At 34.8% G+C, this 20,015-nt stretch overlaps 2 protein-coding genes across 2 annotated transcripts in view; one reads left to right on the top strand and one right to left on the bottom strand.

Annotated features, from left to right (window-relative positions):
* Positions 1 to 20,015, top strand: part of LOC118198431 (uncharacterized) — a 199,768-nt gene that overhangs the window by 12,583 nt on the left and 167,170 nt on the right. The gene's annotated exons all lie outside the window — the stretch shown is intronic.
* Positions 9,705 to 19,750, bottom strand: LOC118201383 (uncharacterized). Its single transcript, XM_085811043.1, has 5 exons — positions 19,117 to 19,750; positions 18,951 to 19,019; positions 17,515 to 17,592; positions 17,212 to 17,277; positions 9,705 to 9,879 (listed from the first exon to the last, which is right to left on the bottom strand). Exons 1-5 carry the CDS (start codon positions 19,260 to 19,262, stop codon positions 9,876 to 9,878), a joined length of 363 nt encoding a protein of 120 aa, XP_085667169.1. The 5' UTR covers positions 19,263 to 19,750; the 3' UTR covers positions 9,705 to 9,875.

The raw sequence follows: 20,015 nt of genomic DNA, 5'->3' as shown, positions 1-20,015 counted from the left end.
ACCTGTATATCCAACTTCTCTATATCCAAGTAAAATTCCAAATTCAGCCTTTTTATCCCACTTAGACTTTCTCTTTCCTTCTAGTATTCTTACATACACTCTACTTTCATATGATTTCAATTCATTTGCAGATGGTTTCCCTATTAAAAAATATTTTATATGGTGTCTTCTTTGCAACAGTATTTGTTTATGTCCTGTTTCAAATAAGCAGCAGCTTTAATTACTTCAGGCCTGTAACATCTGTCAACTTTTGCTTCAGTTAAAAGACATCTTGCCATATCCATTATAGTTCTGTTGTAACGCTCAGTAGTACCATCTAATTCATATACATGTGGTGGGCATGACTTTATCTTGATACCTTTTTCTCTTGCAGATTTGTATGCATATCTTTCTATTCATATATTCACTGCCATTATCACATCTTAGTTCTTTGATCATCTTCCCTGTTAAATTTTTAATTTCATTTACATATTCAATTAAGCAATCAGAGACTTGATCCTTAGATATGATACAGTAAGATTTTGCCAACTTGCTATAATCATCAATAAAACTCACAAAGTATTTCTCACCATTACATTCACTTATTCTGTGAGGTCTATTTACGTCTCTATGTATAATCTCCAGAATATCTTCTGCTTTTCTTCTATTATTCTTGAATGGTAAATTGTGCATTTTATTTTCAATATTTCGTTTCTATTTCTTAAGGGATTCTTTCTAATTGTTGATCTTTGCACATAATATCCAGATATTTAAAATTTACATGTCCAAGTGAACGGTGCAATTTTTCCTTTAACGTTAACTTACTGTTGGCCAAATTTGCAAATATTTTACTATTTTTAACATAACACTTTATTTAATCTTTCTTCGTTATTGCTACTAATGAACCATTGACATCATAAATTTTAGAGAACTTTTCTTTTGAAATTATTTTATGATTATCAGTAATCTTCAAATAACTTAATAAACTTGCTTTCAATTCTTTTACGTAAAATAAGTTCTTCAATGTTACAACAAATTCAGAGTTATATACAGAAAAAGAAACTATTATATTGCTAACCTTTGTAGCTTTCAAAATCTTTCCATCACCGACTTTCACTTGAATAAGATCCTTCAAAGTGACTTGCTCTTTGGTCTGTGCATCCGCTATCCAGTAACCAACTGATTTCATTTTTATTCATCACAGTATTTGCACTGGAACTTGACGTTACTTTCGATAACAGTGGTGTGAAAACTTATCTTGATGACTGTTTATTCTGTGGTTAGAGTATGCTCCGTGTCCACGATGTCTACTAAAACCACGACTACGTTCTTCAACTTAATAAACTTGCTTTCAATTCTTTTACGTAAAATAAGTTCTTCAATGTTACAACAAATTCAGAGTTATATACAGAAAAAGAAACTATTATATTGCTAACCTTTGTAGCCTTCAAAATCCTTCCGTCACCGACTTTCACTTGAATAGGATCCTTCAAAGTGACTTGCTCTTTGGTCTGTGCATCCGCTATCCAGTAACCAACTGATTTCATTTTTATTCATCACAGTATTTGCACTGGAACTTGACATGTTACTTTCGATAACAGTTCGTAAACTTATCTTGATGACTGTTTATTCTGTGGTTCTGTGTGATGACTGTTTATTCTACGTTCTTCATTGTTTGAGGCACTTCAACCACGATAATTAGTGGAGCCATTACCACGATAGTTCCCTTGATGGACATGCCAACAGTTCTTTTTAATGTGACCAAATTTTCCACAATTATAACAGACATTCCCTTGTGGACCCGATTTGCTTGTTTCAGTTTTGAATGCATTTGATTTTTCTGTTGATGCACAATCTTCATAATCATTTTTCTCTTCAAGTAATTTTGATTTTCCTCTTTAGGTAATCGATTGTTCTGTTCTTTTCTGGTAATACATCTATTAAGTCACCGATGTGACTGTAATTTGAAGCATATAGTTCAATCTCTTAGCGTATAGTTCAATTTTTCTTGTTCCATCACAGTAGCTCCAGCATGTTTCAGCTCGTTCACATACTTCTCAGAATCATCGAAAAATATATTTACATCAGGAAAATTTTTCAGTTTTACACATTCTAAATTATTTTGACAAACAATTTGGAGAGAGAGATGTTGAAGTTTTTAAATACTTTGCATCAAATTTCATAATTATATCAAATGCAGTCTCACACTTGTGAATATATTCCAATTGCTTGTTTGTTAAGATGCCGTAAATGCAATTTGTAGCTTGGATATCCTTTTCTTTCCGTTTTTCCACGTCATCATTTTCACTAACTTTTCACTGAACTTTACATTTTTTAACTTAGAGAAATTTCATCATATGCACTTTCCAGTTAAAATAGTCCGATCCATCGAATAGCTGTCTGATATCACTGCTCCTTGCACATGCCATTTTTACGCTAGTACAGGTAACTTTTTAAACAAATTATAAATACTAAATTTTTCATTCATATTCACAAACGAGAACTGCTACCATGTTTAAAAAAACCAATATCATATCAAGAAGCAAGTCAAAAATTAAGAAACGTATGTTTTCGCATTTTTTATTGAAACTTAACAACACATGCACAACATTACACTAAGAAGCAAGTCGAAAATTAAGAAACATATCTTTTCACATCTTTTATTGAAACGTAACAACACGTGCACAACATTACACTACAACATCCAACATCGCACGGTTGGTGTTGCCAACAAGGTAATGATAAAAGAATTAAATTAACAATTAACAAATAAATTTTGTGGAAAGTTCAAAAAATAATCTCTCACAATTTCTTGCAAAACGTTTTGGAGCCACAATACGTTTTGTGCTGCGTGGCACAGCGTTAAGTAATCAGCTTCAACTGTTGACAATGCAGTCATCTGTTGCTTCTTAACTGCTCCACGAGACAGCACCACCTGCTAGCAATACATCATAGACTCTAAATGCTCTATCAGTCTTATCACCATCCCAATCGGAATCACAGAATACTTCCAAATCCTTTCCAGTCTTTTAGAAAGTCAGTTTTAAATCTTCGGTCTGCTGGACATTACAAGGAGGTAATCCATGTGAATACTTATGATTAACTCCTTTTCTTTATAAAATGCAAGTAAATGCAAGGGTCTGCTCTGGACCCTGCTCTGCAAGGGTTTTAAGTTAGCTGACTTCAGAAATTTATCAAAGCAGATGTTCCACTCTGTCCCTGACTGATGCTCTTTAACAAGTGAACTTCTCTATAGTTTCTCATGCAGATTGCTTGTGGCTGTTCCGTGACAATTGCCTCACTTGTTTCCCTTTTAAATAGGCTTCAGTAATGTCCAACTGATGAAATGCCAGTCTTGCTCAACTGAAAAAAGTTGTAGTTGACTTTGTTTTTATTTTAAGAGCGTTTAATACCCCTTTCTCATGTCGATTTTTAATAACAGATGGCGCTACGAACGTTGAGCGATAAAGACTCAAATCTGTAAGACTACCTACAGCCTGGTTACTATGGCAACGACGCTTCCTTCCTCTGTACTTGTTTGGCGGGAAAGTGAGTAAGCCATAAAACACATCCCCTCAGTTGAACAAAAGACCTGCTGTCATTTCTTCCGTCTGTGACTCAGACTGCAGGGTATGTTTTGAACAGGAATAGAACTTTTTCACCTTTGTGTTGAATGAAAGATATCTGTGAGATACGTGCAGCAGTCGCTATTTCTTTTCGCAAAATTTGTTCATCACGCTTTTCAATGTTGCGTAATGTTTCATAATTTGCCGTTATTTTGCGGAAGAAAACAAATTTCATCGCGACATAAAAATTATATATAAATGATTTTATACTTGATGATATGTGTATACATATATAGCATGCACATAATATTCCATTTACTCATCCATCCATAATATTTCATAAATTACCATCCATAATATTCCATAAATATGTGTTAGCACTTTCCAGAGCTTTATATATATTTTTTACTTGTATTATAAAATCGTATAACACTCCTAACTATTATTTTTTTACTTCAAAAGTGGATAAATCATTATCAAATTTTTCTAGTACACGGAGAAATGGTCTATGTATCCACACACATAAACGTAGTAAAAGATACTATTGTTGATTGAATATCTTTTGGCAGCAATATCAAGATGCAACGAAAATTCGAAATCAATTAATAACATGCATTTTATTACAAAAACACTAGCAGGACGTATTATTTGCACAAAAAACTTAGTGTGGAAATAATTTGCGGCACATTATCTGAGATCCGCTTCGAATGAATACATAAAGTGTTATAATGAACAATCAGTTTTAATATTTCACTTGATACTGAAATGCATAAAATCAAATTGCGTTTCTATGTTTCAGGTTTATAAAATACAGCTGATAATTGCAGGGGTATCAGGTTTAGCTGATAAAGTACAAGCTGATAATACATGATAAGGGAGAAGAAATTCCTAAATTACAAAATTGAATATTATATTTTAATAAAGTAAAATGATACATATTATAGATACATCCTAAAAAACGATAATATATATATATATTGTATATCGTTGTATACCGTATATATATATTATGTATTTATATGTATATCTACTCTTTTCCGGATGTAACTGTAATTACGTACTGTGCTGGTTTATCATCTTCCTGTAGCGATGCATTTGGATTTGCTGTGTATGAATCTGTTTCATTGAACAGGAACAAATAGGAAACAGAATATTGAAAATTGAATTTTTTTAAAGCATTAGTAATTTATATATATTAGATTGACTAAAAAGAGTATATTCATGCATAACGTATAAATATGCGAAGTGAATACTTTTTGGCAATCACCTTTCTAGGATGATCATTTTTAAAAATAACCAGTACTGTTGATAAAATAAACACCGGTACGATCTATCTGCCTAAGGGAAAGGATGCCTTTGTGGAAGACTTTCTAAGGGAAATTGGCTCCTAGACACGTTACACAGGGTAAAACCACGAAAGCGCAACCAGTCCCTTCGCGGGATTCGAAACTCGGACCGAAATACTGGTGTTCAGCTACTTTACCGCTTCATGCCTCATTTCAGAGCGGATTCGCTATATATGAAACAGAGTAATGTGCTGTTACCGTATTTAGCAGCCTGCCTTTTTCCTTGACCTACCATAAAAAAATAAAATAGCAAAATTATAACAGCATCTCTAAAAAGATGCTTTGCTATATTCTCATTAAATCTTTATCATTCTGCGCTACTAAAAACGAAGTACGATTATTTCAAATTCAAAATTTTATAACATTACTTTACAGAAAGCGATCTCATGTCTTCTAAAAATAAAACCCAACATCTGTTTCTACTCAAGCGCTTACTTTCTAGACAAAGTAATTTCAGTGTAACGTACGTTCAGTTTTATCTAACTTTGAACGAAAAAAAAAAAAAAAAAAAAAAAAAAAAACTATGTACATAACAGGCAAAGATATTAACAGCACATAAATTTAATCAATTATATTGGATTACCAGAGGAGAAAAAAATAATTCGATGAGATAATTCTCTGAGAATTCATAAACGCTAAATTAAGAATAAATTTTATAAAATGTTTACTAATGAATACCTGTATTTGCATAGTAAGTTTCCTTTTTTAAAAAATTTTTCATCTTTATCACGTTTATCGGAGTGTCGTATTTAACTTCACAATTATGCTCCGAAATTTCATTGCTGTAGATTGGATTATTACCAATATATAATTCTACTAGTAACCAGAGCCAGTATTAGAGGTTTTTGCTGCTCACTACAATATCTGTGGCTCTTACTTCTGCCACGCGCCGCCAGTGGCTGAGTGATTAAGAATATTGATTACTGGAAGTTCGACCTGGTTTCGGTTCGATCCCAGGCGAACCAGCTGGCTGCATGGTTTGTTTTCCTGTTGTGCAACATGAATACGACCCAGTTTCCTTCAGCAATTAGGCTCACCCGCGGCCGAGCAGTTAAATCGCTGAACACTGGTAGTTCCAACCTGGGTTCGAATCAAGGCGAACGGGCTGGCTACATGGGCGTTTTCATAATCTTCCCTGTGTGTAACATGTATGGGGAGCTTTGCCATAAACTAAACTAAGCCTTCAGAAACTTCCTCCACGAAAGCATCTGCTATCTGCCACCTCGTGGCTTTGCTATATTCAAAGAGCCTAACCCAATTCTAGCACTCAGTTCCTCTCTAAATTCTAGCGGGCGAGCGCTAAAGTCGCCTATTACTGGTAGTTCAACCTCGGAACATTATCTGAGTTCAGCTTTGAATGAAAACAACATAAAGTGTTATAATGAACGATTAGTTTAAAGATTTCACTTGATACTGAAATGCATAAAATCAAATTGCGTTTCTACATATCAGATTTATAAAGTACAGCTGATAATTGTAGGAATATCAGGTTCATAAAGAACAGTTGATAAATACATGAGAAGTGGGAAGGAATTCATAAATTACAGAATTTAATGGTTGTAACGAAAATTTTAAGCACGAACGTTCTTCATAAAGTTATGAAAAAAAGCAGTCAGTACCTTTAGTGCGGATAGTAATCACTACCAAAAATCTATGCTTTTCTGCCAATTTTTTGGTAGTTTTTCAAAACCTTCGGCTCGGAAACTTGGTGGCCCGAGTCCAAACACAGGTCAACCTCATTTCGGACGTCTTGTGCAGAAGTGAAGATAGGACCAGCAAGATGTAGCTGAAAGTCCGAACATGCGATGTCGGGGTTATATGGTGGATGTGGTGAAAGATCCCTTTCGAGTCCGTACAGAGGCTAGCCGGTGAATGCAGACACGTATGGTATTATCTTGATGGAACGTTACCTTTCTGCGCCGGAACTCAATTCGACTCTTTTCCTTGATAGCAGCGTCAACATGCACTAGCATCTCGTTGTATCCTTTACTGTCAAGGGTTTTACCTTTTTCCATATACTATTTGTGATTAATACCACGGCAATCCCACCAAATACAAAAGAATGATCTTTTTGTTAGTCAAATTACGCTTTACGATGCTGCCGACGGACTCACGGGTGCAGATCAACTAAATTTTTGGCCTATGTTGTTGAAATAAATTTATTTTTCAACACAAGTGACTATCCAGATCACCAGATCCAAAGCATGATCTTTTCGTTAGTCAAATTACGCTTTGCGACGCTGCCGACAGGCTCACCGGGCGCAGACCAGCTCCCTTTTCGACCTATATTGTTTGTGTAAACTTGTCTAACTTTGAAAGAAAAAAAAAAAAAAAAACTATGTATATAACACGCAAAGATATTACAGAACATAAATTTACTCAATTTTATTGGATTACCAAAGGAGGAAAAAATACTCAGATAACTCTCTTAGAATTCTTAAACGCTAAATTAAGAATAAATTTTATAAAATGTTTACTAATAAATACAAGTATTTTAAATAATAAATTTTTCCATCTCTACATATACCACGTTTATCGGAGTGTCGCATTTGACTTTACAATTAAGTTCCGAAATTTCCTTGCTGTAGATTGGATGATTACCAATATACTTACAATCCTACTAGTAACCAGGGCCACTATTAGGGATTTTTGCTACTCAGTACATTATCTGTGGCTCCTACCACACGCCACCAGTGGCCGAGTGGTTAAAACTACTGAATACTGGAAGTTCGAACTGGTTTGGGTTCGATGCCAGACGAATCAGCTGGTTGCATTGTTTGTTTTCACCGTGTGTAACATGAATACAAGCCAGTTCCCTTCAGCAATTAGGCCCTCCCGCGGTAGAGGAATTAAATCGCTGAACACTGGTAGTTTCAACCTGGATTCGAATAAAGGCTAACGGGCCGGCTGCATGGACGTTTTCATAATTTTCTGTATGTGTAACGTGTATGGGTTGTCAATTTCTCTAAGAAAGTTCAACATGAAGGCATCCTACTGTGCTTTGCCATAATAACCTAATCTAAGCCTTCAGAAAATGACTCCACGAAGACCTGCCATCTTAAGAAGGTAACCCTCGTGGCTTTGCTACATTCAAAGAGCCTAACGCAGTTCTAGCAAGCGAGCCGCCGAACACTGGTAGTTCATCCGGAGTTCAAGCCTCGATAACGAGTTGGATGCATGACCGATTTTGGTGTTTTCCAAATTCACCTGCTTTGGCGTAATCAAACTCTATAATTCTAAACAAACTGACGTTCGGTTCGGCTCCAACGGCTCTAGCACCACGTTCTAAATTATAACTACAGTTCAACAAATAAATGTCTGGCGTATACATTCGAATAACCTAAGTAAAAAAAAAAAGGGGGGGGGCTTTTTAATTTCTTCCACAACCAAGCATGCATGCATGCACATAAAGCGAATAAAGAAAAACTTATGGAGTGCAATAGGGTTCTAATCCATAACATATTTAGTTAGTGATCGCCATCATTGGGAGCTATAAATATGCTATATTGACGGGAAGGAGAAAATTTTACTTCCTGAGTTAGCTAATTCAGAACTAGTCATTATTTCATCTGTCATCTTAAATTTAGGATGTCAAATTACGTGACTAACAAAAACCTAGTATTTATATGAAGCTTGATAAAAATCAAAGTTTTGAAGACGGTATATGTGATCATGTTCGGTTGATTACCATTATGATCAGCAAATAACAACAGCAATTTACTGATGTCTTTCTTATCTTTATATTCAGATGTAGTTTTCAGGGCAACTAGAGAAAATTTATTAATTACTTTTATTATTTTTGATACTTTATACGTACGAAGATACATACTTGTAGGAAGAGAGATATAAATATCATATTCGAACAAATAAAAACAAATCGTGACTTGAAGACCCTAGAGATACGGCTTCTGATTGCTTTTCAAATTTTTACCATATTAGTAATGATATAATCGAATAATCTTTCAAAGATTATTGTTTACCGATTTTAGGTAACAACTAGAAAACATTTTTTCGAACTTATCCTCAAACAAGTTTGCTATTGGTAATGAATACTGCTGTATCATGAATCAGGTACGGCGCTATGCATTTTGCTGACTTTGTACGCAATAAATTCTGTTGTCAAGTGCCCTTCCCACAAAATTCTAAAATTTTATTGCTTGATGCTTCGCTGAATTTTACAATTTTGCTGTACGTAAATTCTGCTGTACCGGCAGTGATCATGATTTCAAATTCCCCCTCCCCGAGATTTACTGTGTTATCTGAAAAACAGCTCACAAGTTGCTAAAAATAGCTATAAAACTGGTTCCACAGCTTTTAGCAACGGCCTCCCGTTGTGCGTTTGGAAACTCAGCTTTTGAAAGAAAAGGAAGGGGAATAATTTCTCTCTGACTACAGTATAGATGAGGTCCGTGACTTTGTTTGAGCTACTGCAGAATGTTCTGAAGTACACTTTTTTCTGTTTCGGCAACATTCATCTTGAGAATTCAACACTTGTTCATTAGCCCTTAGTAATTGACAGAAATGCTTTTAGAAAGTAGTGGGTTCATTGATACCAACAAAATGGTTGGTATCAATAAACTGGGGATACGTTAGTTTCAGTTGTTGGGTTCAAATGAACCTTTCAAATACTAAAAAAGTCCTTTTGCATAATCGAATCCTTTTGCATAAAGAATTTCATCTGAGAATAATTTTTCTACTTAAAAATGAGTTTTGCAGTACTTTTTAAATACTACTTGTATTTTTATTTTCGAAAATTTTCATAAATATTGTAATTAATTATTTCCAATTTTAATAACTCGCAGAAAAAACACAATTTTCAAGAAATTTTTTTATTATGGTTATTCAAACTTATACTAATATACAGCATCTTTTATATTCCTTATACATTTGACACTGCATCCTTCAACCTGCATGTAAGTTTCTCTTCCTTAGTAACTCCTGACCCAGAGACGTCTCAATGAAAGCCAAATCATGCACAAAATTTTCACCTGAAAAGAAAAAAAAAAAGAAAGTGATAAAATATTTTTAACACCATATTCTCGACCCCCCCCCCAAAAAAAAGAAATTGCAAGAAATACAAATTTCTAACAGAAAAATGCATTTTCAAGCAGCTGAAATTGTTTCACAAATTAATAATGCAGATAGCAAATGTAACATATGGCACTATTGCCACTCAGTGCAATCTCTGCATATCCTAAATTCTGCTGACTGATGTCTTCGTAAGTTCTGAACATTTTTTTGCCTCTAAATTTTGCTGCTCAGTGCCCTCTGCTAAATTATAAAATTTTGACTACCACTGGTTGCACAGGCCCTGATCAAAGCAAAGAGGCAAGATGCTACCTGCTATTGATAAACTGCCTTATAAATACCACAAATCTAAATAAATATCAGTTTTATTTCCAAAACAGAATTATCTCACAGCTAAAGCATTGCCTTTGCAGAAAATCTTCTAAATGGAAATAGAATTGCATCCACATTACATGTGCAGAATCCCAATAATTCATTATAAACAGTTCCAAACCATAGTTAGGCTTAGAACTCACAACAGTATTCTTCTTGGAAGTCTTCCTAAGGAAATGGTAGTATATTCAGGGAACATGTGGGCAAAATCATGACAGTATATCACAAGCCTAATTCTTGACCATACATACTAGAAAGATCACAGAAATTCCTCACAGGAAGCTAGATTCATATAACAAAATTTCATGCAACATATGGCATATGGGAAAAAGCAAGGACATTATAATCACTAGCATAGTTTATACCCAAATGAGTTGCAGATGGTGCACTATGTGCTCACAGCTGATTATCACTAATGCAGATATATATTTACTAATATTTAGAAGATGATGAAGTATAGCAAAATATACAAAACATTAGTCCTTAAATCCAACACATTTTCTGATTTTCATACCATCTAGAATAATAGATTTGACGTTAGGTACAATATCAGAATTTTGGGTACATGAAATGTGAAATGGTTTTTTATTTTTAGTCACTGTTTCTAGTAATTTGTTCGAAAGTAACAAATAAGCTGGTTTCAGTCTGTCAATGAAATGTTAACTTGTCTGTCCTTAATTAAGACTCGGAAATATTTATCATATTTTTTCACCACAAAAAAATGGTCCCTCAATAAGCAAATTCAAGTGCTTTTTTCACACGATCAGTTCTCACAAACACATGAGAACATGATCTCAAGTCTTTATGCATAAATATTTTATGTTTGTTAGCAGTTGATAAACTGGTGCTGATCCATAAAAGACAGTAAATTTGTTACAAATGGTTCAGGTTTAGTTTTAGTGGTAGGTAGTCGAAAAACTCACATGGTAACCTTATTTGCATAAAATATACCATTTGAGCTACAGAGTGATTAGTATCAGGACATATTGCAACTCTGAATCCTAGAAGGATTTCTGTCCATCTGATGTTGCTGTGAGCCTTTATTGCATTTTTTTAAGTTCTGAGAAACTGCTCAATTTTCCCACTGCAATGTGGGTGGTATGGAGTGGAACGTAAAACTTTAGCACCACATACTTTTGCAAGGCTCTTGAAAGGCTGCGACTCAAACTGTCTTCCTTGATCTGAGATTATGGAACTAGGCACAACAAATCTGCTAATCCAATGATTGTAAAATGCTTTGACAACCATTTCTCTTGTGATATCTGGTAAAGAAACTACTTCTCCCTAACAGGAAAAATGGTCAATAAATGTCAGATAATACGTCCTACCAGCAGATGGTGGTAATGGCCCAATCAGGTCAACTTGCACAATACTTAATCTAGCATGAGGTGCTTGGAACTCGGCTATTTTAGATTTTGTATGCCTGTTGACTTTGCTCCTTTGACAATTAACAGGACTTTAAGTCTATTCGTGAATTTCTTTCTTTATATTTGGAAAGATAAATTTTTCAGTCATCTCGTTGACAGTTGTCCTGATACCAGAGGAGCAAAATTATGAATTTGATGAAACATTTGTTGTCTAAATTGCTTTGAAATAAAAGGCCTGATACTGGTTGTTGAGCTGTCACATCTTAATGTTTTCCAAAATGCTAATGTAGATGATTTAAATTTCAGTGAAGCACTACCTGTCATTAAATGTTGCAATTCTTCATTATATTCTTGAGCATCTGCTACTGCTTCATAGCCAGTAACTGAGACTACTTCAACTGCAACTAAATTTTCTTTGGCATCAATATGCTGAATATCAGTTGAAAATTCCGATATATACTGAAGTTGGTGTTGTTGTCTGGGTTATGCCTTCCCATTCTTTTGCTTCTATGCATATGACAGTGGCTTGTGATCAGTAAGTATGATGAATTTGCGTCCTTCCGATACATGTTTAAAATGCTTGACAGAAAGATATATTCCTAAGAATTCTCTGTCATAGGTACTATAAACCTTCTGTGCATTATTTAATGTTTTAGAGTAGAACACAATAGGTTTTCAGTCTTGTTCTTGTTCTTCCAATTGCTGCAATACTGATCCTATAGGAAAGTCTGATGTATCTGCACACAAAGGGTAATCCATTGGGAAACACAAAAGGGCACCATTGACTAAATCAGATTTGCACTTCTCAAACTGGTGAATTCCTTCATCTGTGCAGGCCTACCAGCGGCAGAGCGGTAAAATCGCTGAACACTGGTAGTTCGGTCCGAGGTTCGAATCCCGCGAACGTACTGGCTGCATGGGCGTTTTCGTGGTTTTCCCCATGTGTAACGTGTATATGAGCCAGTTTCCCTTAGAAAGTCCTCCACGAAGGCATCCCTTCTCTTAGGCAGATAGCCGTAGTGTGCTTTGCCATAATTAAATACACTAAACACCTTCATCTGTGCATGGAACTTTACAATGATCTTTTTTTTATCACCCTTTAACATTTCGTGTATGACTCCTTGAGTTTCTGCAGCATTTTTCAAAAAGCATCGATAAAATTTTATCATGCCCATAAATGAACAAAGCTCATGTATTGTCGGTAATTTACATTGCAGATTACTTCAACCTTTTCTGGCAGCGAACAGGAACCTTCTGTAGTTATGAGGTAACCCATAACTTATGTTTAATATGTAATACATAATGTAATATCCCACCACATTACCCATTTCCAATCCTCAGATGTCCAGTGTCTTTTCTCGACACCACTGAAAATGAAGTCTTGCATGTCGGCAGAACTGAGTGATTTTCTTACAGGCACCAAAACTATGCATTCCTATCCCTCTGCAATTCGCTGCGCATAGTTCTAGCTGAAATTTGTTGGGAAGAGCCTTGGTTGACGATTTGTGATAGTTGAATCCGTGTTCTGCCGTACAATTCATCGGAGATACCGCCGATCACTGTCTTTGAAAACTATGCTCGAACTGCAGTTACATTTTTTAGAGAAGGATTCGAAATCGATGCCCCCACTAAATGTGCACCAACAATAAGCCCCTTTTTCAAATGGTGAACGATCTGCCGCCTTTTTTCCCCATTTTACTTCATTCATCATGAAAAGCACTCTTACACCTTACTTATACTGGCATTTTAACCAAGTATAATCCACATCATAGAAAAAATTTGGATATTTCATCCCTAGCATGCATTCAGATGAAAATCTGAAAGGTTTCTTATTGATTGGCCAGTGTGTGTATTATTATATTATGCAACATGAGGCAGCATTAACATGTGGAGCTGGGAAGGCTTCTAATGATCACCTTTCTCTCTTGTGAGAGCAGGATGCACTGAAATTTGATGTCCTTATTTTTTAGAATGGTTATGAGTTTTGTAGACAAGTGGATCATCCACGTTCAAGATATAAGCAATCATCTTTCCACAATACTCAATTTTGTATGTCTTCTTCTCAAATATCATTGTATGGATGTCCTTCCAGCTGAATCAGGAGTCCTGAATTGTGATAGGATTAATGCAAGCCACTTGTTTGGTGTAGCAGAATCCGAGACTGCCTAGATACAGATCCTAGCCAGTAGCTTCGCAGAGTTCTCTACGTCAACCCCCGGGGGGGGGGAATGTCAGGCTGGGTACTGGCATTTCTATTTCCATCAGCTTTTTTGCAGCATCAAAAACCTTCATTCTCATGTTAGCAGACACTTTCCTTACTCTTTCTGGCTGGTGACAAATAGTTTTATTTCTTCTTGGCTCATTGCCGGAATCTGAACTTCCGCCGATCGGCTTATAGCAGCTATCATCATTTAAATTTTCTTGCCTGTCGGGTCACCAGATTTTATGACTTTCATCATCCCCAGGTTGCTGTTCAATGCTATCCGCTTGCTTTGAAGAGTTTGGAAACTTTCATCTCTGGATGCTCATTTTTGCTTCTGCAGGAAATCGTTATGAGCAAGCATTTTAAGGTGTTTGAAGAAATCAAGGTCACATTCTTCAGCAGCAGTGAGAGGAACCACTACTTTCGAATATATATTCCAAGTTTGTGATCTCAGAAACAATAAACTGGAAAAAATTGCTCATTAATAATGCAGAAATCAGTAAAAAATTCAATAAAACCATATGGCATACACGATATCAGTACTCTTCCCACTTCTGCTTCAATAGCTTGCAACATACCCGAGGAAAAAATTTCATTGTATGTGCTGTCCAACTCTGCACCTTTCTTTGCACAAAAAGCACTACAAGCATCATGCTTGCCAAATATATGATGTGGCCCATTTCTCAAGTCAGATACTAATGCATTAATAGCTTCTTGTGTGTGCTGATAATGGCTAGGTAAAGCATGAGCTTTTATAGCTACTCTAGCACCTCTGACTAACAGTGGCATTTTAATTTTCAGCAATTTACGGGCAGCAATTCCTTTAGCCCCGGGGAAGCGCGCAGTATTTTGCTGAAGTTTCTCAAGAGCTCTGCGATATCTTCGAACAGCATGGTTAGCACATTCTACTTTGATCACCCGTCCTCCATATGAAACGCTTTCTTTCACTTTGGCCATTGTGTTAGCATCTCCATCTCCAACAAGTCGAGTACAACGTATTTTGTGAACACACTGGAGATAATTCAGACCTTCCACAATGGCACTGCTTTCCATACCTGTAGAAGGCCCATTCCAATTTCGCCAACAAAGGTGCACTTTATTTGGCATCTTGCCATCTTCAATAGCACTGCATATAAGGCACACTTTGTTGCGAATTCCAACAAACAAAATTTTCTGGGTGACCATGCCTATAATAACAGATATGCCACTTGAAGCATTGTAACCATGCCCATAGCTTCTTTTACACCAACCTCCATCAACAATGACAGTTATACAGTGATAACCATCATTATCTTTATCATTGCGAAGTTCTGCCTGCCTTTTCTCCTCTTCTATAGCAGCACACATAGTTTCCTGTGCACATCCCTGTATTATTTTGCCAATAGTTCGCTCACAAGAAGCAAAGGTCGAGTTGCTCATATACGGAATTTCCATGATGCTAAACTTTTCCTCCTCTTGTGAAAATCCACTGCCAGTAGATAACGCACCTAATACTGCAAGCTGATTTAGGCTGCTTTTCTCCATATCAGAACAAATTGTTGCCATTTCCCCACATAAAATTTTATCACATACATAGTTATATGTAGTGACAAGACCACGTCGAATCACTTTGTTAAAAATAAATGATCCTCCAAATTTACAATTTAGGGAATGTTGCTCTAATGTCCTAGCCTGCACTATTACAAAAGACATATTGCAAATTGTTCTGCCAGATGGTAATGGATTTGCCTTTCGTCGATCTTCCCTTTCGATAATTAAAGGTCAATCAGGACACAGAAATTCATCATTAAGGTTCTCCTGAAGAGGCTCAGACTCCAAGCTAAAATATATATATATACAATATATATACATATATATAATTAATATATATAAATATTACAAATTAGGTTTAAATTTGGCTTATTTGATGACAGCAAAGCACTTGATCTTCCTAAGAGGAGGAATGCTTTCATGGAGGACTTTCTAAGGGAAATGGCTCATATACACGGGGAAAACCATGAAAACGCCCATGCAGGCAGCCCATTCGCAATTAGGTTTAGGAAATTTAGGCAACAGATAGCAAATAAATTAACAATAATAATACACTGGATTACCAGTATATTACTACAAGAAGATGAGTCATCTTCACAACTGCTGCTTCCATGCTCGCAGTGTCATTTGCTCGTGCAATATTAGTCACTACTTTGTGTGCCGGAGGTTTCACATGAAGGGCCTCTACACCTGAGTATAAAATGTTCGTGTTCCAGTAAACACTGAATTCAGAGGGGCAAGAATAACTCTTTCATGGTGGATAACTCAGTTACCAAATGGCTTTCTAAGGCTCTATTCAAGCCGTTGTATAAATGTCATAATTCCCAACTAACAACGCTTTGTAGTCAGACCTTGCTATGTCACAAAAACTAGTTTGGGCATTAAGCTTGAAGTTTTCAACTTTGTGCCGACTTGATATAAGAGTCGGCCAATCAGAGCATATACATAAAACCTATTGAGAGAGAAAGCTGTAGACACATACATGCATGCACAAATTTAGCTTCTCTAATTGGCTATGGCTTAGACCCTCTCTCGCAGGTGTGAATGGAACTCCCACATTTTGTGCCTTATGATTATGCGTCTATGACATTTATACCATCATGTGAACTGAGCCTTAGGATGGCATACTAAAAAGATGCACTGTCTTGTGGGGATAAGCAATTTATACTCCTAAGCCTAAAAAAAAAAAACTTGGAAAAAAAAGATCACGACTTAAATTTGTTGTCTAATTGCTCTAATTTGAGGCACATTATGAGAGGAAAGCAAAGGTAGTAATCAGAATTATTTAAAAAAATTTTATCCTTATATTTTTCTTAAAAATTCTGTAAAATAATAAAATTTGTGGTTTTCCTCAAATAAATATATATGGAAAAAATAACAGCCACATAATCACAGATTTCATTTTGTTATATTTTATTAACAAAATTTAAATTATTAAAAATCTCTTTCATGAAGGGAACATAAAACATCATGAAAACAATGAAAAAGAAGCAATATTTAAAAAAGATAGTAGGCTTATTGATGAGGCTCCCATCAAAAGAATCAAACCCCAAAATATTTTCATTTGCTTCAGTGTCCCGACTGAAAATTTCACTGATTTCAATGAATATATTTTTAAAAAAATCTTTTATTTTCAAGTTCTTTCATGCAAAACGTCCAAATTTGGTACAAATCAAATTCATCCCCCTCTTTTTGATAGCTACAATATTATATTTAACAGTTTTAATAGCTATCAGTATGTAAACAACATAATGTAACACCATAAAAGAAAAACATAAATGATGACATTTTAATTTTGGCATAGAGAAATACATATTTACCCCAAAAGAGAGCTTGTATTTCTACCTTCTACGTCAGAGTCAATAACTGAAATGTCCAGATCAGAACTGAGAAGAAAAGAACCATAATTAGTTTAATTAAGATACAATAACACACCGACCAAGTATTAATTTGAGAGTCAAGCAACAAAAATCAGCATCATATTTTGAAATATTCACTATTTGAAAATATAACGCTGATTTTGGTTGCTTGACTTCTAAATTAATACATAATTAGTTAACCATAATTAAGTAACTGTAATATCATGCACAGCTAATATCTATTTTAAAAATAAACCAACTTACCTCAGGAAAGCCTGGTTTGTCTTAGGAACATTAGCTGTAACTTCTGGCGTAGAAAAGTCAAATTTTTCACTTCCGGACCTAAGAATGAAAGAAATAAACTGCTATAACATAATTTAAAAAAAAAAAAAAAAAAACATGAATAAATAAATAACACATAACAAATTTAAGCATTAAGCTATGTATGACTACCACCCATCTCAGACAGTGCGACAGATATTGCTGTATACTGTTTCGCCATACCCTGTGTAGCTATTATATCATGCTGTATAACCACAGTTTAGAAAAATTACAAAATGTGTTATTTATATCTATCTAAAATGGTACATTACTACATGATTTGTAAGAATAAATTAGAGGGCTCTGCGAATGAAATTCCTTCCAATTAAAAAATGTAGGAATAAAGAAAATGCAGGAATTGCAAATGCAGAAATGAAAAAGGGGATTATATTTTTTGTACAGAATCCAGATGACATATTTTTCAACATTTTAGAAATTTCAATATTAATTTTAGGGGCATAAAATATTAAGCCCCTAAAAGCAGAATATAGTTTTTAAATGTTCAGATAATCTTCCTATGAGAAGAATTCCTTTGAGAAGTACACATCTGAACCACAATTAAAAAACATGTACAAGAACAGAGCTGAGGACTTCTGTTTGCAGAAAGTCTGTCACATAACATATGAAAAGTTTCTTATTGGTAGATTTTTGATCAGACGGATATTTTAATGTTATACAGAGAAAGCATTCACTCCCTTTATACTGGAGATAATTCAATTTGGACAATGGCAAAAAGGCTAAGCAAGCCTGAGCGTATTGGTCCCATTCTTGGCACTAGTTTGGTTTACGCTCAAAATACACAGCAGATATTTTCTAATTACCTGCATCCCAATATCAATTCAATTCAGCTTTTGGTGGAATTTAACATTTGTGACATATTTTTCAAAAACTACACTTCACAACATGCATACATGACAAATACACAGAACCATAAATAAACAAGCAATAATATATATTTATATATAAATTTTACTAAATGATCATAAAATGTTCCAACGCTAAAAGAAAGTTTTAACATCCAAGTAAATGACATAATAAAAAAAAGCAAGTTGAACAGCGAGCACATGAATAAATGTGCATACACCTGTTAAAATATACCATAGGTAACTGACAAAGCATTTCGTAGCAAACATATGACTATAAAATTTCCAATAATACATGTAATGATGGTGAATTCAATTTAGATCGCAAGAACATGCTCATACTTTTGAAAAGATTCAATTATTTCAGCAATTCCTTGTGAATTGGAATTTACCCTTTCAATATTTCCCAACAATTTAGTGTGAATGGAGGAATAAATTCTTATAACAGAATTGAACAATTATTAGCATCCCCTCATACACACACATACAAAAAAAAAAAAAAAAAAAAAAAAAAACTTTGTAAAAAAATCATCCGGGCAATGATTCTCCTTTGACACAGATGCAGTTGTATCAATAATTTCTGACCTTCAATAAAAAAAATACGCATATTTTACTTCGGAATTAACTTACTACGAAATCATAAACACGGGGTAGTCGATATAAAGAATAAATTATTTCTCACCTTTCGAAAACATCCGCTTGTTCGGAATCTTCCACATCTCGGGAATTTAATTTCATATTTTTTTCTTGAGCTCGACGTTTACGCTGAATTCTGGATCTTTTATTAAAACCAGGATGTTTTTTCGGTCGTCCTTGATATTTTCGCATATTTTTTGCAAACTGACCACAGTACAAATAAATGTAAACAAAACGAGTGCGGAATAGCAATGCAATAGGGTTGCCGTAAACGTCATTCTGCTGACAGCTGACAATGTTTAGTGAAAACTGTGTATAAAGGAATATATGAAACGCTTCTAAATATTATTTAGAAAAAAATATGATTTATAACTGATATCAAAATCAATTACTTCGTGAATTTTTGCAGAAATAAGATTACAATGTTAAATTTTAACTCGTAGCGCCATCTATTGATGGCTTTCCAAACTACACATTAAAATTACGTATTTCAAACTAATTTTTTTAAAATATAATATTTAAGTAAATTTCATTTCAAACCTGATTCTAACATTGTGATTCGAAAACTGACCTATTGCTTTATATTTCTGCCAAATTGCACGCAACATAGTTTCTTAATTAGCGATTCTGCGTGTAAAAAAATTTTTAGTATTGTAATGCTGCTGTAGTAGACCACCTTAAATGAAAACGTTTTCTTCAATTAGTCAATTCCTTCAACTTGGGTGTAGCCATGAGCAACTGAACAAGATTTATGTCCTTATTTTCTCTTAAAGACCCACTTGCATTTCACAACTTTCTTTTGACCTAGGCATTAATGACCCAAGTTTCATTTTCTTTTAAATTTTCCAACATTTCTGCCATGGCTAACTTCCATTTTTCTGCATCATTTGAGATTTCTCACCATTTTGAGAACTGTTCTGTTCAGCACTGCCATTTTGCTGTGGT

The sequence above is a fragment of the Stegodyphus dumicola genome, chromosome 2, assembly GCF_044657685.1.
Source record: "Stegodyphus dumicola isolate Sdum_Otavi_A_Nest chromosome 2, ASM4465768v1".
NCBI classification, from domain to species: domain Eukaryota; kingdom Metazoa; phylum Arthropoda; class Arachnida; order Araneae; family Eresidae; genus Stegodyphus; species Stegodyphus dumicola.
Note: the sequence above shows the minus strand (reverse complement) of the source record. Positions and strands in the feature narration are given on the sequence as shown.

Excerpts from the sequence above, each read along its gene's own strand:
- LOC118201383 (XM_085811043.1), bottom strand. The coding sequence starts at position 19,262 with ATGCGAAAATATCAAGGACGACCGAAAAAACATCCTGGTTTTAATAAA. Across the intron at positions 19,020-19,116 it reads CAAGCGGATGTTTTCGAAAG|GTCAGAAATTATTGATACAA; the intron begins GTGAGAAATAAT and ends TTTTTATTGAAG. Across the intron at positions 17,278-17,514 it reads ACAAACCAGGCTTTCCTGAG|TTCTGATCTGGACATTTCAG; the intron begins GTAAGTTGGTTT and ends TTTTCTTCTCAG.